Source organism: Octopus bimaculoides, chromosome 23, assembly GCF_046866305.1.
Source record: "Octopus bimaculoides isolate indiv1 chromosome 23, ASM4686630v1, whole genome shotgun sequence".
In the NCBI taxonomy this organism is placed as follows: domain Eukaryota; kingdom Metazoa; phylum Mollusca; class Cephalopoda; order Octopoda; family Octopodidae; genus Octopus; species Octopus bimaculoides.
Window position 1 is genome coordinate 25,885,407 of NC_142950.1, and position 27,490 is coordinate 25,912,896.

General features: G+C 39.2%; 1 protein-coding gene across 1 annotated transcript; it reads left to right on the plus strand.

Annotated features, from left to right (window-relative positions):
* The first annotated feature begins 1,613 nt into the window (after positions 1 to 1,613).
* On the plus strand, positions 1,614 to 27,455 carry LOC149131335 (histone-lysine N-methyltransferase SETMAR-like). The gene is given in 3 exon segments (XM_089340316.1): positions 1,614 to 4,269; positions 4,271 to 5,870; positions 25,726 to 27,455. Coding segments are annotated over 2 exon segments (975 nt in total). The 5' UTR covers positions 1,614 to 3,897; the 3' UTR covers positions 4,874 to 5,870; positions 25,726 to 27,455.
* The last annotated feature ends 35 nt before the right edge of the window (positions 27,456 to 27,490 follow it).

Consider the following 27,490-nt stretch of genomic DNA (forward strand, 5'->3'; position numbering starts at 1 on the left):
ATACGATGAGAGGAACTCGTTTACTCTTTTACTTGTTTCAATCATTTGACTGCGGCCATGCTGGAGCACCGCCTTTAGTCGAGCAAATCGACCCCCAGGACTTATTCTTTGGAAGCTTAGTACTTATTCTATCGGTCTCTTTTGCCGAACCCGTAATTTACGGTGACGTAAACACACCACCATCTGTTGTCAAACGATGTTGGGGGGGGGGGACAAACACAGACACACAAACATATACACACACATACATATACATATATACGACGGGCTTCTTTCAGTTTCTGTCTATGAAATCCACTCACAAGTGTTTGGTCGGCCCGAGGCTATAGTAGAAGACACTTGCCCAAGGTGCCACGCAGTGGGACTGAACCCGGAACCATGTGGTTGGGAAGCGAGCTACTTACCACACAGCCACTCCTACGCCTATATGGCCACAGAAAAAAAAGAACCGGGAAAACTTAGTCGTTAAAAGTTTTTTTGCAACGGCCATCTTTTATCTTTTACTTTTTTCAGTCACTAGATTGTGGTCATGCTGCAGCATCACCTTAAAGGATATTTTAGTTGAATGAATCGAAACCTAAACCCCAGTTACTTTTTGTTTTAAAGCTAAGTGCTTATTCTATCGTCCTCTTATGCCGAACCGCTAAGTTACAGGGATGTAAACACACTTAACAGCAGTTGTCATGTGGTGGTGGGGGACAAAAAGACGAGCTTCTCTACGTTTCTGACCATAGTAGAAAATACTTTCCCATGCAGTGGGACTGAACCTGGGTCCATGTGTTTGGAAAGCAACCTTCTTACCACGTAGCCATGCCTGCGCCTGTATATACGATATTCTGGTGATATACTAGATCTTTATGTGGACGAGGTGTGCACTAAAGTAAACAAAGTCACACAACCTAATATTCCAGGGGAGATAACTCGTGGTAGGTTTAAAAGATTTCAAGGGAAGTAACTTGTGTAAACTAACGCGCAGTGATCGCGAAATTCAAAGTGCATTGGTGTTTAAAATAATTTCAGCAAGTACGGCAGAGAATTACGACGCCAATGGCTAAGACAGTTGCCCCTGGTTTTTGAAGATGTTGATTACTACCACGCTCCACTTATGGCCACTCCATCAAATTTAAAGCCATAATGTAGCCAAGATTATCCAACGTTTTTCGTTTTATACGACAGCAGTGAGTGATTTGAGGGAGATTTGGCTGCTATTTCTAACAAATCAAGATGCGGAACCCTGTCCATACTCCATTACCTCTGATGCTTGAACTGTGATCAAATGAATTCCAGCCGTGACTAACCCGTCTGATTTTTAAATTTGCAGGAAACTGAAGGCCACGTTATACAAGTATCCTTTAGCTGCTATTTCTGACAAATCAAGTGACCATGCTTCAGCTCCTTCTCGATGACAAAATTTTATCCGCTAAAATTTAGGGGACGAGTTATTTGATTAAATCACCGCAGGGTCGCTAAAATAAAGTACAAGTCATGCAGATATATACTGTCGATTTGCTCCACTAAAGGTGGTGCTCCAGCATGGCCACAGTCAAATGACTGAAACAAGTAAAAGAGTAAAAGAGTGTCGCAGGCGCACACATGCTAACGCACACTCTCACGCACCTTCACACACACACACACACACACACACACACACACACATTCTTAAGTACATTGACGCACACTCACACAGTTAAATGCGCTAACACACACAGACTCACACTAACATTCCCTCACACACTTATACACACACACACGCACACATGCACGCACTAGCGTACACGCCCACACACATCTTTACACACATACATGCACACTCACGTACACACTCACACAGATTTTCTCTCTCTCTCTCTCTCTCTCTCTCTCTCTCTCTCTCTCTCTGTCACACACATATACACACACGCCCGCGCGCCTACACATTGACACACGCACTCAGATCCTCACTCACACGCATATACATACACACTAACACACACACACACACACACATACACTCATATATATATACATTCACAAACATACATACAAACACACACGCTCAAATTCTCTCTCTGTCTCTCTGTCTCTCTGTCTGTCTATCTCTGTCTCTCTCTCTCTCTCTCTCTCTCACACACACACACACGCAAGTCCTTTCGTACATACATTCACACACACACACACGCATACAGACGAGTGTCAATGTGATGTAACTTGCGCCAAGAAACTGCCTCTAGGTGGTTGCTCGACCTACTAGAAATAGATGTGAATCTTTATGTTCTGAGTTTCTCTCCCGTCGCGGCCAAATTTGCTTTTATCTTTCTCTGGTGAATAAAATAAAGCGCCAGTTACAACTGAGAGCGATGTAAATCAACGATTTTCTTCTCCCACAAATTTGTGATCTTTTACCTAGAGTAGGAGTCATCATTGGTTTCAAATTTAAGGACAAGACTAGCAATTCCGTGGGGTGGGGGTAAGTTGATCACAGCGACCCCGGTACTCGATTGGTACTTATTTTTATCGACCCTGAATGAATGAAAGGCAAGGTCGACCGCGGCGGAAGATGAACTCAGAATATAAAGACGGATGAAATACCACTAAGCATTTTGTCCGGCGTACTAATAATTCTGCTAGCTCGACGTCATAAAGAGTCATTATTTCCTGCATTTTAAGGCGGCTAGCTGGCAGAATCTTTAGCACGCCAGGAAGAACGCTTAGCGGTATTTCGTCTGCCACTACGTTCTGAGTTCAAAGTCCGCCGAGGTCGACTTTGCCTTTCATCCTTTCGGCAACGATAAATTAAGTACCAGTGCAACACTGGAGTCGATGTAATCGACTAGTCCTCTTCCCCAAAGTTTCAGACTGTGCCTATAGTTGAAAGGGTTATTTCCTGCAGTTTTGTGTTCAAAAGGGTTATTTCCTGCACTTTCGTGTTCTAATCGCGCCGTGATAATCTTCCCCTTTCATTCTTTCAGGATCGATGAAATGAAGTATTTATTAAGTACTGGGGCCCATCAGATCGATTAATTCCTTTCGAGTTTATGATTTGTGCCAGATGGCAGGAAAGATGACGCGTTGAACAAATTCCTTAGTGACATTTCTTCCAGCTCTTTACGTTCTGAGTTCAAAATCCGCAAAGATCACTTCAGGTTCGATAAAATATTGTACCAGTCGAATACTGGAGCCGATGTAATCGACTTCCTCAAACCTTGAAAAAATTGCTGGCGCAGTGCCAAAATCTGAGACCATTATCATTACTAAGACAATGAGCTGGCACAATCGTTAGCACGCCGGTCAAAATGCTTTGTGGCATTTCGTCCGTCTTTACATGCTGAGTTTAAATTCCACCGAGGTCGACTTTGTCTTACAACCTTTTGGAGCTGAAAAAATATGCACGAGTTGAACGCTGGGGTCAATGTAATCGACTTAACCCCTACCCCCAAAATTGCTGGCCTTGTGCCAAAATTTGAAATCAACAATTGTCAATTAATTTAAGGCTGTGAACTGACTGAATTGTTAGCACGCCGGGCGAAATGCTTAGCAGTATTTCGTCCATCTTTATGTTCTAAGTCCAAATTTCGCTGAGGCCGACTTTGGTTTTCTTCGTCTCGGAGTCGATGAAATAACAAGTCGAGTGCAAAGCGTACTTAAACTTTGTAGCATCTTTCGAGATTATTGTTATGTGTTGTTTGTGACCAAAGAGAGCAAATTATATAACAGGAAGCCCAACAAATATTAGGTTGTCAAGCAAGTTCTTGCGGAATTTTAATTTTGGTTTTAAATGATGTATTTTAAAATTAATTTTCATTAAATTACTTTGACTTTATATATCATTTTAAAGCCCGTTTTTCGCTCTATCTAATCGTGTTACTCTTTTTCTTTTTGAATAATTAGACCATTTTTTTCTGGAACGCTGAATACAACATGGACAAAAAGCAAATTCGTACAATTTTCTTATTCCAGTTCAAGCTAGCCCGAAAAGCTGCTGAAACAGCTCGTGATATCAACGATGTGTTTGGCCTAGGAACCACTAATGAACGTACAGCACAATGGTGGTTCAAAAAATTTCGTAGCGGTGACGAGAGTCTTGAAGATGATAAGCGTAGTGGTCGGCCATCGGATGTTGACAACGATCAACTAAGAGCCTTAGTCGAAGCCAATCCACGCACAATTGTTCGAGAGCTTGCTTCTGAATTAGACGTAACGTATACGACAATTTCCAACCACTTGAAAGAAATTGGAAAAACAAAAATACTTGAGAAATGGGTGCCGCACGAATTCAACGACAACCAAAACAAAACGCCGTTTTGAAGTGTCGTCTTCCCTTCTTTTACGCAACAAGAACGATCCGTTTCTCGACTGGATTGTGACTTGCGATGAAAAGTGGATTCTTTACGACAACCGGCGACGCTCAGCTCAGTGGTTGGACGCCGACGAAGCTCCACAGCACTTCCCGAAGCCAAAGTTGTACCAAAACAAGGTCATGGTGACTGTTTGGTGGTCTGCCGCCGGTCTCATCCATCACAGCTTTTTGGATCCAGGCGAAACCATTACGGCGGAGAAGTACTGTCAGCAAATGGATGAAATGCATAAGAAACTCCGACAACAACAGTCAACATTGGCCAATAGAAAAGGACGAAATCTTCTCCACGACAACGCTCGGCCACACGTCGCAGGACCCTGCAGAAACGAATTGGGCTACGAAACTCTGCCTCATCCACCATAATCACCCGACCTCTCGCCTACCGACTACCACTTCCTGCGTGAGAAATGCTTCAAAAACCAAGACGATGCCAAACACACCTTCAACGACTTCATCGCCATCAGAACACAGGATTTTTACGCTACTGTTTCGCGTTGGCAAAAGTGTGTTGATTCTGATGGTGTTTATTTCGATTAATAAAGTTTTGTTTGAGCCGAGATATGTGCATCTGAATTTAAAGATTAAAAACCACAAGAACTTTCTTGACAACCTAATCATTTGAACCCACTACCCGCTAGCTACTTTTTAGTTCTATGTCGTGGACCTCGGCTTTTAATGTTTCTTTTTGCTATTTGGTTCTAGAATGGGAGCGGAAGTTTTATTTTTTTTATGTGTAATCGACCAATCAAGACTATTTGTCTCCCACCCTTTGACTAATAATAGATCAGCTATACCACCAGTTTGTCAAGACAATGACGAAAAGCAATCATAGACACAGGCTAGAGCAGACTGCTCGTCTCCAGGAAAACATTTCATATCGGAGATTCCCAGCAAATCGTTATTTGACTTCAGCATGAAGTTTTGAGTTGGGTCTGTATGACTGTGTGTAAAGAAGCCAACTAGTTTGTTTACACGCGCGCGCACTTGTCAAAGACTTATCAACAAGTACGTAACAGTCACGCACATATATATTTCTCTGCACTTATCACGCGAACACAGATTTTGACACGCATGAAGTTACCCACAACAACAACAACAATAATAATAATAATAATAATGATAATAATAATCCTTTCTACTGGAGGCCTCAAATTTTTGGGTAGGGTGGGGGAACTAGTCGATTACATCGACCTCAGTGTTTCGCTGGTATTCAATTTATCGACCCCGAAAGGATGAAAGGCAAAAATCAACCTCGGCAGAATTTGAACTAAGAACGTATAGACGGACGAAATGCCGCTAAGCATTTTGCTCGGCGTGCTAACGATTCTGTCAGCTCGACGCTTTAATAATAATAATAATAATGAAAATAGTAGTAGTAGTAGTAGTAGTAGTAGATCAGAAGAGCTGGATTTTCTACGAGGAGCATGCCCTTGCTTACTCCCAACCTCAGTTTCTAAGCACTTCAGTTTTCCGAGACCAAGGCCTTTACCACGATTTTTAAGAAATGTGGTGGAAAACTAGCTCTGGAAGACAGGTACGTTACTCCCTGAGACCCCTTTCACAACCTTCCTACCTATATATTTATACACACACACACATATCCCATATATATATATATATATATGAGAGAGAGAGAGAGTTGCATGCATACATATACTGTGAATGTACATATATACAGGGTCTGCCAAAAGTCACTCGATAGTACTTCAAAATTCCATAAATACTTGATATTCAGTTTCATTTATTCATTCCAATTGTGAATGCTTGTTTAATAATAATTGAATGCTGAGAGTTAAAATCACCGTTTCTTTTTCAGCATTTGTCTATTTTTAATTTTTTTTTTTTTTTTAGCGAAGTCTCATACGAAATAAGTTTTTGTTTTAATCTTGGAACTAAATGGGTTTTTATTTACTGTCAGGTGACTTTGGGCCAACCCTGTGTATATATATATATATATATATATATGCTTAATTAATTAAGCATATATATATATATATATATGCTTAATTAATTAAGCATATATGTATATGCTTAATTACGCATAAATTTTTATACGCATTTATATTCACACGTATATTTATCTACATTCATATTTTTATACATATTTATATTTATATTTCGTATATTTATATTTTAAATTTATTATATTACCATGTCATATTGGATATATATCTTTCGAAATATTAAATATTGATTTCCTGAGTATATTATTGATAAGTTTATGAATTTATTAATAATATAAAAACACATATATACACATTTATTTGCTCAAAATAATTGAGCACTCAATATAAGTTCAGTTATATATTCTTTTAGAATATTACTTATAAAAGTTTTATATATATATATATATATATATATATATATATATATACTCTTTTAGTTGTTTCAGTCATTTGACTGCGGCCATGCTGGAGCACCGCCTTTAGTCGAGCAAATCGACCCCAGGACTTATTCTTTGTAAGCCTAGTACTTATTCTGTCGGTTTCCGTCTACCAAATCCACTCACAAGGCTTTGGTCGGCCCGAGGCTATAGTAGAAGACACTTGCTCAAGGTGCCACGCAGTGGGACTGAACCCGGAACCATGTGGTTGGTAAGTAAGGTACTTACCAAATACAAGGATAAAATTTTATTAAAACGTTTTATCAGTGGCCAGCATACGAAAAATACCTTTTTAAGGTGAAAATTATAAATGCATAATTGTATATATATATATATATATATATATGTGTACATTTGTGTGTATGTACGTATGTATATATGCATGCATATATACGCATACATTCAGGCATCTAAACGTGAATATTTTGTGAGCCGATGTTCCAGCCAACGCCCAAATGGATAATTTATGTTCATATATGCTGTACTCTTGCAAAAGATATAACAGAATGGTAAGATCATTAAAATATGACATCACATTCCTGTCATAACTTATTTATGACTGGAATTGTCTTAGTGATAGACTGGAAGTCACTCATGCAATAGCAAGCTTTACTTTGGAAAATCCGGGTAAATTAACATAACGCAGTAGTCATACTGCTAATAATTTCTTAATAGCAAAATAATAATTTCTCTCGCAGACAGGAGACAAATTTGAAGACTGAAAGAACAGTGAATTAAAATACCACCACACACACACCATATAAGATAATTCGTGTTTCGACTTGAACTTTTATTTCCAATGCCACTCGGCGAACTGTCAGGATAATTAGAATGTCTCATAAAGATGCTTTGGGTCCAGGCTTCGAATTTAAGCGTATGTCTGAAAAGAGCTTCTTTGAACATCGTGAGGTTTTTTTTTTTCTTCTTTTTTTTTTGTTATCGTTGCCGTTCATTACAGTTATAATCAAACATTAATGATTCGACCCAATTAACCTAAATAACACCACTTAACATTAACATATTAGACGCTTTATTATTATTGCTATTATTATTATTATTCAGTAGTTTTATTTTTATAGCGTGATTTCACTTCACTACCGAGCGCAGCTCTGTGTGCCTTGGATATGTGCTGTGGTTTGCTGTGATGCTCTTATGGTTACTGTATTGAAAGTGTTTTGCGTAGGATGTGTGCAGTGCTCAGTAGTGCAATTTTCTGTAAGTTATATATATTTGTAAGTCCTAGTGTTTTTGTTATGTATTTGTCTGAATATGTTTTTGTTTTTTTCATACCTAAGGCGTCTGCTATGATAGGAACTGTTTCTGTTTTTAGATTCCACATTCGAGTTACCTCTATTTCCAGGTCTTTGTATTTTGAAAGTTTCTCCATTTCTTTTAGAGAAACGTTGTTATCTGCTGGTATTGATATTATTATTATTATTATTATTAAGGCGGCGTGCTGACAAATCGTTAGCACGTCGGACAAAATATCTAGCGACATTTCGTCCTTCTTCACTTTCTGAGTTCAAGTCGACTTTGCCTTTCAACCATTCGGGGCCGATAAAATAAGTACCAGCTGAGTTCTGGGGTCGATGTAATCGACTTATCCCCTCCCCGTGCCAAAATTTGAAACCATTATTATTATAAATTCAAATTACGATGAACGTAAACAAACGAACGAAGTTTGCTTTAGAAGCGTTGAGATGTCTTAGAAAGTGAAAGAAGTGATTTTAAATTCTCAGACGCAGGATAATGCTAATAATATAGCCTGAACAGGATAAGCTACCCCTATTTTGCAGAAAAATGTGTTGGCGGCCGGCTATGAGACTCGAACTCACATAGTTAAGGCAGCAAGCAGACAGAATCGTTAGTACGTCGGACCAAATGTGTCTTTATGTTCTGAGTTTCAAATTCCACCGCAGTCGACTTTGCCTTTCATCCTTTCGGGGTCGAGGAAATAAGTATCGGTCAAGTACTGGGGTCGATGTTATTGACTGGCCCTCTCCCTCAAAATTCAAGGCCAGGTGCCTACATTAGAAAGGATTATTGACATAACATTGTGTAATTTCGATATTTTATAATTGCACTTGTTTTATTTAATTATAATCTATATATATATAAAATTGAGAATGTATGTCTGTGTGTGTGTGTGTGTGTGTGTCTGTATGAATCCCTAAAACTCCAGAACTACACAACCAATTTCATTCAAATTTTACACATGCCTTACTTAGGGTCCCGGTTGTGTTTTAGTTTAAAAAAATTTTAACTTCTTGCATACTTCCAGCCCACAGCAACATCATACCTCCTCCACTATTTAAGTATTACGTGTCAAAAGTGAAACAAAAACACTCATGTCATTCGAACCGGAATCTCAAAAACATTGTTATTATTAAATTTATGCATTTCTAATCAATTTGGAAATATTTGCTATTGAGTTGCAGATTTTTAACAATGCATTTGGTGATTATTTGCTTTATTTCTCGGGCAAAATTTACAACTTAAAATAAAATTATTTCATTCCAAAATTGATGAGCTTTGTTTTTAGTAATGACTTGAAATGGTAAATATTTTTTCTAACTGTATTTGCTTGAAAAAACATACTTTTCTTTATATTAAGCAATTCATTATAATTACTTTTACGATGTGCCTAAATAAAAACCATCGTTATAGATCAGAATTTCTCAACCTTTTTCGCGATTTGGTTTCCCTTGGACATTGAAAGAATTTATTTCGGCTCCCCTGTGTTGATGAAAAATTTAATCCAGCTTCCCATGTATCTGAGATAGACCGGCCGGCCCATGACAAATCTGACAAAAGTGGGACCCGCAGAACTACTAGCTCACGAACTGCATCTGAAAGTTGGCGCACCAATCATACTGCTAAGTAATTTAGATGCTCCAATAATGTGCAATGGGACGCGGATGATTATCAAAAAATTGTGCTCCCGAGTTCTGTAGGCAACAATCTTAGCCGCTGGCTAAGACATACTTATAACTCCCATGTCCCTTACCCACTCCTATACGACCTACAAGTTTAAACAGATGCAATTTCCCATCAAACTCTGCTTTCCCATGACAATCAACAAGGCGCAGGGACTATCAGTGCAAGCGGTTGATTTGAATCTGACAGGGCAAGTTTTCTCACACGCACAACTGCACGTTGGCTGTCCCCATGGTCTTTCTATTTGTGCACCCGAGGGAAGGACGAAGAATGTTGTCTACCAAGAGGCACTCCAATGATAACAACGGCACCTTCAACTGCTTCAATTTCAACTCCGCAATTTTTTCATCGTCCTGCCAGCCCACGTAAGTCCAGTCTTGCTTTGCTCTCCTTACATTCTGTTTTTTTTCTACCAAGATCCGTCGCCCAAACACCACTTCGTATCCATTTTTTCCTCTTTTTTATGTCTTCGTTTCTCTCTTCGCGTCGTTCTCTGACCGGGTGAAACCGGGCTTAGCTGCTAGTATTTTATATTTTAGGTAAGCTTTAAAAGAATTTTTGTTTTCGTATTTCTTTGATATTTTCTATAATTTCTTTTTCCTTTCTTTCTTTTTCTGTTACATATAATTAGAAATTTTTAGTGACACTTGAAAAGAAGAAAGGTATTTGATGAAACTACTTTATTCATATAGCTTACATCGAATATACATCTTATATTATATATCTCTTATTCTTATATCGAACAGATAGAATCGTTAGAATGTCGAACAAAATGTTTAGCGGCATTTTCTCTGGATCTTTGCGCTCTGAGTTCAAATTCTGCCGAAGACGACTTTACCTTTCCTCTCCTCTCAGGGTCGTTAAAAAATAAATACTAGTTGGGCATTAAGGTCGATGTAAAGGACTAGCCCCCTCCCCTAAAATTGCTGGAACTGTGCCAAAATTTGAAACCATTCTTATATTGTATATCGATTGGCTGAATTGTTAAGAACTTCACTATGCAATCACGCAGCCCGAATTCAATCCAAAGGCCTGACGTCTTGCGCAAGTGTTTTGTACCGACAGAAACCAAACGGAAGCCTGTCAGATGGATTCTACCTCTTCATTCAAAGATCCAGGTGGATTAACAGAATCGGTAGAGCGTCGTACAAAACTGTTTGTGTCAAATTTCGAATGTATGTGGATATCTGAAAGGACTTCTACTCAAAATTCCAAATTTCTTTTTTTAATTCGATGCATTTCAATTATAATTTGTACTTAATGATTCAGATTTATTAACCTGCATAACAACAATTAATATTAACGAATTATCGTTAGCACGCCTGGCAAAATGTCTAGCGGTATTTCGTCCGTCTTCACGTTCAGAGTTCAAATTCCGCCGAGGTCGACTTTGCCTTTCATCCTTTTGAGGTCGATAAAATAAGTACCAGCTGAGCACTGGGGCTGATGTAATCTACTTACACCCTCCCGCAAACTTGCTAGCCTTGTCCTAAAATTTGAAACCAATATTAGCAAGTTCGATGCATTTATAATTTATAAGCTTGTATAATTGGTTAGGATTTACTGGATAATAATACTTTCCACTATAGGCACAAAACCTGGAATTTTGGGGTAGGGCATAAGTCGATTACATCGATTGTAGTGCTAAACTGGCACTTATTATCGATCCTGAAAAGCTGAAAATCCAAGTCAACCTCGGCGGAATTTGAACTCAAAACGTAAAGACTTACTAGATAATATAGTAAGAAAATATAGAATTCTTTTTTAAATAGATATCCGTCGATTTTAACGACGGGAAATTGATTGCTCAATCAAGTAAATCGCTTGCTCATTGAATTCGTTAGTCCACATTACTCCGTGAGGAGCATAGGGTCTGGTTTCTGTGGTCTATATATTCTCCACCTGGACGGGATGCCGGCCCGTCGCAGGGTTACTCATTTTTGCCAGCTGATTGGACTGGAGTAACTTGAAATGAAATGTTTTGCTCAAGAACACCGCACATCGCCCGGTCCAGGAATCGAACCATAACCATGAGTCCAACACCCTAACCACTAAGCCATGCTCCTCCATTTCTCATGAAATTAGCATGTATAAACGACTGAGCTTTACACAAACACGTGACACGTATACCACTAGCATAATCCTGGGGCAAATTCAGCGTGACATAATGTGCGTGTGCGACATGTTTGTACCTTTGAATAACAAATACAAGTCAATCGACTGGCTTCCGTACGATTTCCATCTGCTCAATCCAATTTTATTCCCAAAGCTTGGGTAAACCCCGAAGCCATGCAGTGAGATTGAACTCGGGATCGCGTGATTGCGAGGCGTACTTATGTCGCTTACAGTAAAATTGGTGCACATGAAAACTGTGCAAAAAGCTCCTATTGTATTTCAAAGTATTTATGGGTGATACTTCTAATCCATAAGACGTCGTCGTCGTCGTGTGAGCCATTGTGATGGTGGTGGTGGTGGTAGTGGTTACACTGCTTGCGGCGGTCGTTGTGGTAATAAGGATGGATCCCCGCGGTGGAGAGATACTTTTACTACTGCCGATGTTGATCATGATCATGATGATGATGATCATCATGGTGGTGGTGGTGGTCGTCGTTGTTATTTTGCCCTAAAAAGCTCAAGGTGAGATACAACTACGTGTGGTGAATGAACCATAACTCAATAGACTCGGCATTGACGAATTAACTGCTGTGATTCACAAACAAGATTCACACAAAACACTCATTAAAAATGGTATTGTTCCAAGCAAACCGTTAAACACCGTAAAGTATTTGGTCGATTGTGTTGCTTTCTATATTTGGAACAACAATGTGACAATCGGGACAATACTGGTTTCTCACACAGTCATATATATATATTCGTTTTTTCCTTTTTAACTTGTTTCTGAAATTAAAGTACGACTATATGCTAGGGCAACGTCTTGACGAGTATTGTGGAGCAAACCGATCTCAGTATTTTAAGTCTTTTTGTCGAGCCGTGAGTCATGGGAACGTAATCAAACCAACATCAATGAGAGACTAACACAAGCACAAAAACACTTACACACATATATATATATACATGAGAAATTGTAAAAACATGTAGTTATCATCTTACGTGATTGTTACATAATGCAAATTACATAATCAAGACTTATTGTCAAATCGTCAGAGATGTGTAACTTTTAGATGTAACATTATTGGATTGAAAAGTAGACAGGATTCAGTATCGGGGAGATGGATAGCGACTGTGTTAGATTAGCAAATGGAAGCACTTTATATTGGAGTCAGATAGGGGAAATTAGTATATTGCAGAATAGAAGGAGGCAGAAATAAGGTAGAATATTACTAGAGCGCCTGTGAATATAGACACATCATGTCATTTTCTGATTAACCATTTTGTTGTTTCTTCTTAACAGTTGTTTTTCTTAAATTTAGATTGCGGTAGATATATGCCATCTGTTTAGCTCTGTATCATAGATATATTTATCTCGGTAAAAATAAACGAAGACTCAGAACAAAGAACGCAACGACAATTTACAAACGGAAATACACATGGAATTCTAAATACTCACAGGATCACGAATAAACCCATCCTCGACAACCTCCATCTTATGCTATAAACTATAAAGTAGTTTAGGAATCATGTTGGCTCCCGTGAATCCCTGATCAATTTGAATCGGTTGAAATGTTTTGATAGCTTCGACCATCGTTACTTAGCCGCTGTTCTGAAAGTGGTTGAGTTCGAGCTCGTTTTCAGAAGCTAGTACACTGCAAAGCACGTGGGTATCTGTTCGTTGGTTAAAGTAAACGGCCACTTCTTGGAGGTCACTAGGCGGCACCTCTTTTTACCCATCTTTGATGTAGTCGAAGGTATATTGTGTTTAAATAGGAGGATGGCCAATTTGGCGACCGTACACGCCAGCAGTAAGGGGAGAGGGTTGCCAGCACATCACCCTCTGCCCACATTTTTCCCATCCACTTCTTTACCATATGGAACCCTAACAAAATCCGACAATAGGTATAGATGCAAATCTACCTAATTACGTGTCTCCTTCTAAAATCAGACATAACTTGGCAATCGTTCTTTGTCTTGAGTTTACTTGGTAGAGTGTGTTTGTTAACTTGACAACAAGGTCAAGGTGAGCTCTGATTGGTTATATGCAAATGAGTTCATTACTGGGATCCGGAACTCTCGTGGGAAAAAATATATCGCGAGCAGGCACACATTATTGCTTACAGTACCGCATACAAACTCTTCTGATTGGCTCTAGAGATGCACATGCACCATCTATCTGCATAAAAAGTATGCGCTAATTATGTTAATTACTCGGTATACTATTACCACTAACCTAATTGTGGTTATATCCACTTTCCTTCACTAGTAGTGTAATTATTAATGTAGCGATGTTCCTTCTACTGTTGTTTTTAAACATTTAAGAACTGTTTTACTTATTGCTCCTCAATATATCGGTGAATAGTTTACGGCAAAGCTTGTTGTTGGCAATCCGTCGCTTACGACGTCGAGGGTTCCAGTTGATCCGATCAACAGAACAGCCTGCTCGTGAAATTAACGTGCAAGTGGCTGAGCACTCCACAGACACGTGTATCCTTAACGTAGTTCTCAGTTATATTCAGCGTGACAAGGCTGACCCTTTGAATTACAGGTACAACAGAAACAGGAAGAAAGAGTGACAGAAAGTTGTGGTGGAAAAGTACAGCAGGGTTCGCTACCATCCCCTGCCGGAACCTCGTGGAGCTTTAGGTGGTTTTGCTCAATAAACACTCACAACGCCCGGTCGGGGAATCGAAACCCCGATCCTATGGCCACGAGTCCGCTGCCCTAACTAACCACTGGGCCATTGCGCCTCCACACGGCATGGCTTAAACTATAAGTAATTGTTGCTGCTGCAGCAACTGTTGTTGCTGAGGAAAACAAGTTGCAAACGTACAGGTTGTACAAAATAAGTTTGGAAATACGGAGCTGAATCTGTGCTTGGAGAAAAACTGAAAAGACTTTAAAGAAAATGATGTCATACAAATAAATGCACAAGTCGTAGAAGATGGCTGTAAATGCCCAAGATTTGAAAATAAAATCAACAAATAGGCGCGGGAGTTGCTGTGTGGTAAGTAGCTTGCTTACCAACCACATGGTTCCGGGTTCATTCCCACTGCGTGGCACCTTGGGCAAGTGTCTTCTACTATAGCCTCGGGCCGACCAAAGCCTTGTGAGTGGATTTCGTAGACGGAAACTGAAAGAAGCCCGTCGTATATATGTATATATATATGTGTATATATGTGTATGTGTGTGTATATGTTTGTGTCTGTGTTTGTTCCCCCCAACATCGCTTGACAACCGATGCTGGTGTGTTTACGTCCACGTAACCTAGCGGTTCGGCAAAAGAGACCGATAGAATAAGTACTAGGCTTCCAAAGAATAAGTCCTGGGGTTGATTTGCTCGACTAAAGGCGGTGCTCCAGCATGGCCGCAGTCAAATGACTGAAACGAGTAAAAGAGTAAATAGATGTCTAATACTTGTAAGCAAAGATATGTCGTGAATAGTGAATGATACCTTTGATTTATAATAAGACATTATTTTGTCAAAAGAAGACGAAAAGGTTTCTCCAAAATTATATAAAGAACTTGATGGTAAAGAAATAGATTTCCACTAACTTATCATAGCTCATTGCCAAAATAAGTGATGACAGTTTATCTTACATAAGAAACATGATTGAAACATGTTTGTCTTTGATGTTATGCCTATGAAGTGTTGTTGTACATAGAACCGGAGTGAACTTGTTTTCTCTAAACCTACACTAAAACTTGTTGTACTCTTTTTCAAATGTGGTATGTCCTACAGGACCGAGTCATACACCTTGGTCTTTAAGTGGAACTAAAAAGATCCAAGTTGAATCATCATACATGTCCAAAATGAGGGAAAGAGAAAGAAAAAAGATAGGAGGAAGAAACGGACGGATGGACGGAAAGACAGATAGACAGTTCTATATTTAAGAGATGAGGAATTATGTACATTTGACGGATATTTGTCCTCATCTTGTTTGTTGTTAACACAACCTTTCGGCTGATTCACCCTCCAGCCTTCATCAGGTGTCTTGGGGACATTTCTCATTCCTAAGGTATTTTTCGTCGTCGTCGTTGTTGTTGTTTCTAGAAGGATGGTTAGCAGCTATAAAAAAGACTGGCAAATTCAACCACAGATCACAGAGCTGCAAAGCTATCTAGAGGTATTTACAACGCTTGTCTCAACGGGCTGTTCTCTCCTCGTCTTTCACCTTTTGAATAACTTATCTATGTCGTAGTCGACAAAAGAGCTAACCTTATTTCTAGGGTTCATTCAGTAACACACATTAATTATATGCTATGATTTTAAATTCCTTGCTCTACTTTCATATTATCAAATTAAATGTGTTTATTTCCGTATCAGTTTATTCAAAAGCGTTTCAGCCGAGATATTCCATTTTCGTTTTGTGAGTTTAAGAGGATACAAGGTTAGAAAATGTAACCAAGAACTACATTTTGAAGGAGATTTGTTTTCTATCTCTAGCAGATCAAGCGACCACATAGGTTTCTCACTGACTCTTTGATATAAAATAACTAAAACCGGGCGTTACAAAGAGTACCAGCATGCGTCGATATTCTTCAATTTAAGGTTTTTGGGAATCGAAATTAATGTTAAACACAAGTATGATTAATAAAACTGAATTTGTAATTCTAAAATATAGTTTACAAAGAGAATATTCCCTTACGAAGTGTACCAGTAATTCTTTTGTTGTCTTACTTCTATACCCAACCCGGAAATGGATGAAGAATTAACATGGTCACGTGAATGTGTATCGATGTGAAAATTCAGCCTGATTATCGAAATCTGTTGAAGCGGTGTTCATATAAGACTGACTGGCTGTATTGTATGAATAATGCCTTGTAATAACGTAGCAATGTATGATGTATATCAACAGACAAGTTTTTCGTTATAACCACACTACACCATCTTAGATATGTGAATGACCAACTAGATGTCGTAGTTCTAGAATCTAGAATTATCTAGAATCCAGAGATTATCTGAGAAAGCCTTCAGTCATACGTCTGTTCGATCTAGCTGTAAATGGCAGGAAAGCTTCCCTCAAATTATTGATACATATTACAAGAAGACGTTAGACAAATGTAGTCCTAGATATAAACAGAAAAAGATGGGTGTATCACACTTTTAATGTCTGATTCAGGGGTTTCCATCCGCAGCAAGCAACAACAAAAAACATTCCACTATGAATCACAACTGAAGAAGGGACATTTGACAAAAGTGCTTTCGTGTTTTGTAAGATCGCATGCGCGCTCACGCGCAAACAGGTACAAACGAACATGTGCACTCTTTGCCCTTCACACTTAATTGAACGTTCTCTCCGCCCCCCTCTCTCTCTCTCTCTCTCTCTCTCTCTCTCTCTCTCACACACACATGGCATTCTTTATCTCCTGCTATCTCATACATGCACTCCTATGTACCTCTTTATCTATCTGTCTGTCTGTCTGTCTGTTTGTTTGGCTTTTGTCTGTGGAGTTATTTGTTTGTCTAAATACGTTTTTTGCACAACACCTTTTCATTAAGTAGGACAAAGGTGACTATCTAGCAAGCTATTTAGATGTCTTTCGAAAACGACTCACACACCTCTATTCAACTCCGCTCCTTCGTCGAATGTTTCTAACGTTTAACAACAATTTCATCGGCAATAAAAGGATTGTATTCAATACACCCCTGTTGTTTCTCTCCCCCCCCCCCCTGTTTTGTAATTCTGAAACAACCGGCATCAAACACGTAAACTAACCTACTTCCTTTTTGCTTTGCACACGCACACGTAGGTATGAACTTACGTACGTTCATACATGCATACATACATACATACATAGTATATAAATATATCCATACATATATGTACATACCTACATCTATATGTATACATACATGCATATATGGGTACTGGACATCAAAAAAAAAAAAACGTTAAACACAAATGAGAAACGAAAACATACGTTTCTCATTGTGTTTAATGTTTTTTTTTTATGTCCTGTACCCATATATGCTTGTATGTATACATATAGATGTAGGTGTGTACTTATATGTATGGATATATGCATATATTTATATATTATTTATATTATTATATGATCGAACGCCACGCATCCTTTTTCAAGTAAGTTTTACATACATGCTTACATGTAGTGCCTACACATGTACCTACGTACGTACATATATTCATACATGGTGATTGCACCATCATCTCAAACGATTGCCATCTTGTGCTTCTTCGTTGTTAATAGCATTTCTGACTTTCCATCCGTGACCTCTCAGATGACTATTCAGTCCCGTTGCAGGTTTGCATAGATTAAGGCATAAGTAACAGACGAAATATATAACTTACTGTGCGCTTCCAATCGGTTAGTTCTGCACACATCGCCTCTCTTTCATCGCCATAGTTGGTAGACCGATGAAATGATCCGTGATGAAATATTGCACCTATATCTGGCACAGAACTACTTCTACACGCATATACTAGGGTCGCTATAATCGAATGACCCATCCTCCTCCCAACAAATTGCTGCCTTCGAATCAACCTTATTTGAACAGGCTTACGATCCAAAGCATTACCGGTATGACCACCGCGTCTTTTGTATATCTGAAACTACATTATACGGGAAGGTGCTGAAAAGGTCCTAGTTTGGGGTAAAAGACAATACAGGAGGGTCAGTTAATTATGATTTTATTCAACATATTCCCCTCTCAGATTCACACATTTACTGCAGTGGTCCTTCAGTTTTTTCTAGGCCCTGTAAAAGAACTGGGAAGGTTTAAGGGTATCGTATTGCGAAAAGCCTTTCGCAATAGCCTTAAAGCCAGGAGCTTTTCAGCAATCCCTCGTATATATATATATATATATATATATATATATATATATATATATATATATGCATATATATATGTATGTGTGTGTGTACACACACACACGAGGGAGTGCTGGAAAGTTTCTGGTTTTGGATAAAAGAAAATACAGGAGGATCAGTTAATTATGATTTTATTCAACGTATTCCCCTCTCAGATTCCCACACTTATTGCAGCACTGGGGTCGATGTAATCGACTTACCATTTCCTCCGAGCTTACTGGCCTTGTGCCAAAATTTTAAACCAATATTGTTGAGTAATGTGAAGGTTGGGTCTCCAGCCAGTCCTTTCACTACACTCCTTAAATCGGGGACTTTTCAGCACCGTTTATTAAAACGGTAGGGTGTGATTTGAAGGAATTCGGTTGCTATTTCTGAGAGGCCGAGCGACCACGTAGAAATGTTCTTTGTTTGCTCGACGAATCAGTAAAAAAAAAAAGCCTTAGTATCTCAAGATGTAACGCAAATACTATGCAGCAAAACTCAGAAAACGTCAAGAGAAAAAAGCATGAAATCATGGCCAAGAGTTGTTGGCAATCCGTCGCTTACGACGTCGAGGGTTCCAGTTGATCCGATCAACAGAACAGCCTGCTCGTGAAATTAACGTGCAAGTGGCTGAGCACTCCACAGACACGTGTACCCTTAACGTAGTTCTCGGGGATGTTCAGCGTGACACAGTGTGACAAGGCTGACCCTTTGAATTACAGGCACAACAGAAACAGGAAGTAAGAGTGAGAGAAAGTTGTGGTGAAAGAGTACAGCAGGGTTCGCCACCATCCCCTGTCGGAGCCTCGTGGAGCTTTTCGGTATTTTCGCTCAATAAACACTCACAACGCCCGGTCTGGGAATCGAAATTGCGATCCTATGACCGCGAGTCCGCTGCCCTAACCAATGGGCCATTGCGCCTCCACAATGGCCAAGAGTAATCTCCTTACAATTGGCAAAAATATGTCGCTTGCAACGCAGGTTGAAACCCAAACCAGAATAGTCACTTCTTTGTTGTCTCCCAGCTAAGTACAACCGTTTCAGAAGCAATACTCACAAAGGTCAACATAATTAATTGGGAGACTCTAGTTATGTTTGTGTAACATATTTAAAGCGCAGTGAGCCTCAACAATCTAATCAGAAATAAGTCTGAGTTTGTCTAATCTTTCTCTCTTTTTATGCTTTAATATGTGCGTCTGTGTGTGTGTGTGTGTGTACATAAAGAAAGAGACATTGGTCGACCGCAAGAGTGATTTTTCCTAAATAGCCTAATTTTTTTCTCGCCAGCTCGTGCATAATATCATATATTTATTTAGTGATTCTCTCACTACTGTTTCGGTATTTACGGAGAAACCTATGCTTTACTGATGAGGTCTAATAAAACTTTAACATCTCCAGAGTTGTCTTCTGTACTTGTAATTGACCTGGGGAACTTGTTTGTTTTAGACCTTATGCCTTCACACATTACCCAACAATATGTATGCATGGAGCGTGCGTAGGAGTACTCTATCCGTGTGGGCTTATACTGGTGTAAGTGGAAAAGGGTCTATAGAGTGGATGTCCGCTGTGTAAAGGTATGTGTGTCTGTGAACGTATCTGCACGTTCTGGTCAAACACACCTTGCTGGATTCTCAGGTATTGGTGGTGGAAGGGCGAAACTGGGGGACAGGCAGTTATAGTCACGATGAGGCGTAGGTATATATATATATATATATATATATATATATGTATATATATATATATATATATATATATATATATATATATATATATTATTATAATAATATTAGGGATAAAAATCCCAAATTACAGGTAAAAACTCAATTAAAATCAATTTATTAAAAATTAAAATTAAATTAAATTAAGTTTCACAGTATTGTCTTCGAAACGTCTAGATAGAATAGAGACAGCTGATGAAGGGATATTCCAAGTGGCTTTCCGTTTTCCTATGTGTTCGTTCCGTTGTTTGTAGTTTATTGTTCTAACGTCCTGTACCCTGATATGTATGTATATACACATGTAGATGTAAGTATGTACATATGTGTGTATACATGTATATATATTCTTTGTATTATATATATATAGTTTTAGGGAAAAGAACCAAGGTTCATGAACTCATCGATGAAAATCCACTGTCACATAGAAAAATTGTCGTTTTATTATATTTACTTTGTATTATATTATACTTATTTATTGTGCTTTTACTTATTAATTTTTCTATGCAAGGGGGTGTTGAAAAGTTCCTGGTTTGGTGTAAAAGAAAATACAGGAGGATCAGTTAATTATGATTTTATTCAACACATCCCCCTCTCAGATTCACACACTTATTGCAGCTGTCCTTCAGTTTTTTCTAATCCCTGTAAAAAAGAATTCGGAATGTTGGGCCTCTAATCAGGCCTTTTACAATAGCCTTAAAGCCAGGAACTTTTCAGCACCCCCTCGTGTGTGTGTGTGTGTGTGTGTGTGCTATGTATATTGACTTTCTGTTCATGATATGGTGCATCATTTTTGGGAGAGTGGAATGTGGCCCAAAATGAGTGAGAAACGATGGTTTAAATCAGAGCTTCTCAACGTGGGTAGTGCAGCCCCCTGAGTATGTCACAGGAGGTGGCGAGGTAACATAATTAACATACTAAATTTTACCTCGAAAGTAATTATATTACACATGATAAAATTTGTAATGGCTATTCAAACAGAATGAAACCTCATCAGGCACAAGGAAGCCATTAACTTGCAATGTATAAAGTAAATTTACAACTTTTATCTTCGCTAATTTTTTTATCTTTTCACTATTTAAAGCTTATACAATCTATTTATAGAGTAAAAATTATAAATTATCATCCATGTTAAATCAGTTTATCCGTGATACCTCACTCACCACTTACGTGAGCGCTAGGCATTTTTTTTTTCGTTTGCACTCCGTCGCTTACGACGTCGAGGGTTCCAGTTGATCCGATCATCGGAACAGCCTGTTCGTGAAATTAACGTGCAAGTGCACTCCACAGACACGTGTACCCTTAACGTAGTTCTCGGGGATATTCAGCGTGACACAGTGTGACAAGGCTGACCTTTTGAATTACAGGCACAACAGAAACAGGAAGTAAGAGTGAGAGAAAGTTGTGGTGAAAGAGTACAGCAGGGTTCGCCACCATCTCCTGTCGGAGCCTCGTGGAGCTTTAGGTGTTTTCGCGCAATAAACACTCACAACGCCCGGTCTGGGAATCGAAACCGCGATCCTATGACCGCGAGTCCACTGCCCTAACCACTGGGCCATTTCGCCTCCACCGTGAAACACTGGGATCGATGTAATCGACTGGTCTTCTCCCACCAAATTTCAGGCCTTGAGCCTATAGTAGAAAGGATTATCTATCATCTTAAAATCGGTAACGTTCATTTGCAGATAAGCCATGTACAAGATCCTAAAAAGGGAATGGCCGTGAAGGAAACGGGGTATTAATCCTAAGGGAAGGTAAAACAGAAACTAACAGACAACAAACCAAAACTAGAACAAGGGCAGCAGCAACAGCAGCAGCAGCAAAAATAACAAATTAAATGAAGTAACATTATCTCTTCTGGGATTTCGTTGCACTGCACATATGATGATGAGGGGGAGGTAGAGGAGAAGGCGGTGGTGGTGGTGGTGGTGGTAGATTGTTCATCAACTGGCAAGATAAGAACTAGATCCAGGAATCCAAACCTAGACGTGTCTCTTGGCAAAATAACAACAGCAATAATATATATTATAGCTGGAGATCGCCAATACGTTGTTGTAGGACATATTAAAAAGTCGAACCTAAATTTAGCAAAAGCCATTACCACTTAGTGCCAGGCAATAAATGTGGTTTTTACGACTTTCCAATAAATTGATAAATTTTATTGTCAAACATTCCTGTTTAATTTAAGAGAAATCACTCAATCGGTCAAAGCAAACCCATCCAGTTAATGTGTGTGTGTGTGAATGTGTGTGTGTATAAATGAGTGTGTGTGTGTGTGAAAGTGTGTGAATGTGCGTGTGTATGTGTGTATGAATCTGTATGTATAAGTGTGTTAGTGTGTGTGAATGTGTGTGAATGTGTGTGTGTGTGTGTGTGTGTGTGTGTGTGTGAATGTGTGTGTGTGTGTATAAATGAGTGAGTGTGTGTGAAAGTGTGTGAATGTGCGTGTGTATGTGTGTATGTATTAGTGTGTTAATGTGTGTGTATGAATGTGAGAATGTGCGTGTGTGTGAATGTGTGTGTGTGTGTGTGTAAACGTGTGTGAATGTGCATGTGTTTATGCGTGTGAATGTGTGTGTATGTTTGTGTGCGTGTGTTAATGTGTGTGTATGAATGAGTGCGTGTGTGTGAATGTGTGCGAATGTGTATGTGTGTGTGAATGTGTGTGCGTGTGTGAATGTGTGAGAATGTGTGTGTGTGTGCGCGCGCGCACACGTGTGTGTGTGATCAAATGCAACCTTTCTTAGAGAATAGAAATTTGTCCAAAGGTCAGGACGTCAAAGACTAATTGGCTTGCTAAAACCGGCGAAGCGGCCTTTTAAGTGGTCAATCCTGCAGGCGTGTCTGTGTTCTCAGAAGCTTGCTTTCAAGCTACATGGTTCTGGGTTCAGTCTCACGGCGTGGCATCTTGGGCAAGTGTTTCTACTATAGGCTCGGACCGACCAAGGCCTTGTAAGTGGAGTTGGTAGACAGAAACTGAAAGAAGCCCGTCGTATAAATATGTATGTGTGCGAACGTCTCCAAGTAACTCCTACTCGTTGATCATTGAAGTCATTATCTTACATGCAGAAGATCCGAGCTGCATCTCTTCAATCAGTCACAGATTTTTTTAATTAATTTTTTGTGACTGAGATTGAAAAGATCCCACACGGCTGTCTATAATAATTTTTTGCATATATATATATATATATATATATATATATATATATATATATATATATTATATATATATATATATATATATATATATATATATATATATATATATATATATGTGTGTGTGTGTGTGTGTGTGTGTGTGTGTGTGTGTGTGTGTGTGTGTGTAGTCAGTCCAAACATGAACAAGCAAGAAAAAACAACGTGAGGACGTGGAATAAGTACAGTGTTATTGGACGCTCAGGAAAGGAAAGAAAAGAAAGAGGATTTCACGTTTCGAGCAGAGCTCTTCATGAGAAATATAGGAAGTGTCCAAAGAAGGGAAGACAGAGAAAGAAAATCGCCAACGATGCACACGCGGGAGAGAAAGAGAGGGTTTCCTTCTACCAAATCCACTCACAAAGCCTTGGTCAGCTTGATGCCATAATAGAAGACACTCGCTCAAGATTCTACGCAGTGGGACTGAACCCGGAACTATGTGATTGGGAAGCAAGCTTCTTACTACGCAGCTTCGCCCACATATATTTGTGTTTGTGTGTGTGTGTGTGTGTGTCCCACTGCTGCTTGACAACCGTATCGATGTAGTTTTTAAAAAATAAGTACTAAGATACATTCGTTCGCCTAAAAATCGTTCAAGGCGTTGCCCTAGCATGGCCGCAGTTTAATGACTGAAACAAGTAGAAGATAAAAGATACAATTTCTAATTATAAAAATATAAGGGGTTTTTGTAAACATTGAATAGGTGTCAGGGTCTGCCTGAATAAAACAGGAATCAAAGGGGTCCATAATCTTTACTCTTTTACTTGTTTCAGTCATTTGACTGCAGCCATGCTGGAGCACCGTCTTTAGTCGAGCAAGCTCACCCCAGGACTTTTTCATTGTAAGCCTAGTACTTATTCTATCGGATTCTTTTGCCGAACCGCTAGATTACGGGGACGTAAACACACCACCAATATCAGTTGTCAAGCGATGGTGGGGGGGGGGGACAAACACATATACTCACATACAATATATATATATATATATATATATATATATATTAGACGTCAGGCTTCTTCGAGTTTCCGTCTACTAAATCCACTCACAAGGTTTTTGTAGACCCGAGGCTATAGTAGAAGTACAAAAATAGCATTACTACCAAGTTATAGAGGAAGAAGAAGTGTGAGAAATTAAGCCAGAGTGGTTGGTTGCAACAGTGTTGGCTGCTACCAAGGAGGAGCCGGAATTGGGACCAGTGGCGAAATCAAAAGTGCATAAATGGTGGGGATTTCGACTCGAAATGTGGCTCTTTGACACGTTCGAGCACATAGAAAGAATTGCCTACCAGATAGAAGTGGAGAATGAGAGAACGTTAAATGTTGTAGTCGAGGGAAGGAAACCAAATTGCTACATATGCGGGGAAAGAGGTCATATGAAGACCAAATGCCCCCTATATGAGTTCACACAGCCACAGCAAGAGAAAACACAAGCAGAGGAGGAAAACATTGTAGACCACACTGAGGAAATGAAAGAGAGAGAGAAGTGTGAAACAGAGAAAACTAAGGAGAACAAAAATGGAGCTACTAACCCTAAAAAGCGAAAGAAAAATAAGTCAAAGGAACGGTCAACAGAAAACAAAAAAGAGATAGAAAAGCCAGAAACTAATGATGTACAAGAAGAGGAGGAGAGAACGGATAAAGATGTCAAATACAAGGGGGTTTTGATAAAGTACGAGAATTGCGAGCAGATGGAGAGAAAAGTCGAGAGGCTGGAGGAGATAATAAGAGTGAAGATGTGCTGAGAAATGCATTTTGATACGCGAGGAAAGCTGCTGGACGCGCATAGAAGAACTTGGTGAAAATATAATAACGAAACGGGTATGGTTGGTGGAGACACCACCCCCTAGAACTGTTTATTTGCAGTTGATAAGGACGGAAATAACACTGGTTAATGGGAGAAAGGTAACGCGAGTGTTTGAATTTTGTGAGTTACAAAACCGTTAAAATGTTTACATGACGTTGAACGTAAAAGTGAAAAACTGGATAAATGTAACCACCTGACTTCGGGGGTCGAGTGGACATTGCGCCTCATTTTTTTCATCCTTGCATATTATCATTTTATTTTAATTACCCCGATTTTATGTTTGTTGCGTTTTGTACTGTCTTTATGTTTTGTGATGTCTTAAAAATTCTTTGTATAGCCCTTTATGGGTAATAAAGAAATCAGTATTTCGTCTCAGTGAGTTTACTGGTCGGACGTGTTATTACTCACTGCGATTTTTTTTCTTTTAGTATAACGCCATTATTGTTTGGTGGGCGTTGCTGAGATGGAGAAAATGAAGACGTATGCAGCAGCGACGGGGAGTCGAGCTTCCGTCGTCCCAGGCCTGCTGAAGCAATATGAAATACATTGGAATGAAGACATGGCTGAGAAAATTGGAAAATATAAAGAAATTACAAAGAAGGAGGGGCCAAACGTAAAGTTGACCCCATCAGAGGAGAAAAAGACGAAAATGGAAATTGGAGTCGTGGAGTATAAATCATTTTCAAGGAAAAATAGAAGAATAGAGAGTGCAACGAAGGAGGAGGTGGAGGAGTGTTTGAAGGAATTGCAAGAAGATGTGTCGTTTTTTACAAGAGGCAAGACGTACGCGTCTGTAGAGATCACATTTGTATCGGAGGAGGCAGCAAAGAAATGCGCCAATAAGACGTTAACTGAAGGAAATTGGATGCTCTTTCCCAATAAGTTGGGTAGATGTCCAATGTGGATTAGAGTGGATAGGATCCCACCGAAAATAGAGTTGGAATGGGTAATGGCAGCAGTTTTTCCTGAAATAGGAGAAGTAAGGATAATTATGATAAGCAGAACCCAACAAAGAAATCATTGTGGGGTATGGGTTGGAGGTGCTTTTTACGGCAAGTCAGAAAGTTTACAGTGACATACCGGAGACACTGGAACTGCCTAACGAGGACAAACTGGACACAATGCTGGAGGTTAGACCTCCAAAGTGCTATCTATGAATGTGGCAAAAGAGGTCACATTAGAAGAAGGTGCCCAGAAATAATGGAAAACAAAGAAATGCAAAGACAAGAAGGTGTGATAGAGGAGAGGAAACACTCACAGGAAGAGGAGAAGAGAGCTGATTTTGAGGAAGCTAAATCAAGGAAGAGAGAAAGGAGCTCATCGCCGAAAGTCGAACAAGGGAAAAAATACAAATCACAGGATCAAGTGGGATCACTGAGGAAAGAGGATAATAGCAGCAGAACATTACCACAGAACCTTACAGTCTCACAATCGCACAGACAGACAGATACACGGATGCATAAACACACAGACATACATACACTCGGAAGCGTAGAAGATCACGCTGCAGAAACCTAAAAGCACAGAACCTGAAAACACAGACAGACAAACACAACATGCAGACCCACAGACAGATAATCACACAGATATACAGTCACAAAGAAATATAGAAGAACAGACGCATGGTAGTACAGAATCGCAAAAAACAAAAAAGAACAGACACACAGACGCAGGAGGTACTTAGGAACGGCATATATTTGATGTCATATCGATATACAAAAAAAAAATAGAGAAGATATCCAAAATAAAAGACATTGTCAAAGTGGACCTCTCGGACGGTTGCGATAAGGAAACGAGATGGATTTTTTTTTAATGAAAAAGAAAAGTATAAAAAATCAAGAGGCTTTCCCGACAGATAAAAGCCATTGGGGCCCGAGGTGAATTTCGAACCCAGCGTTCCAGTGGTGAACTACGAGGAAATAAAAGATTATATAAAATGGTGAGTAGTTTTATTTTGGATAAATTATTGACATAATTTTGAAAAGAACTATCGAAGACTGTGAAAGGAACTATTGAGAATTGTTGAAATAACGCGGCCGCCCCGAGGTGGGGCTGAGGTGGCCGTCCTATTAACATTCTTTAATTTCATTGTTCCATTCTATCATGTGTTAATTGTCCCCACATATGTGTATTGTCCCATCTGTGTTTAGCTCCTTGTGGGTAATAAAGAAATCGGTATTTCGTCTGCTGTTA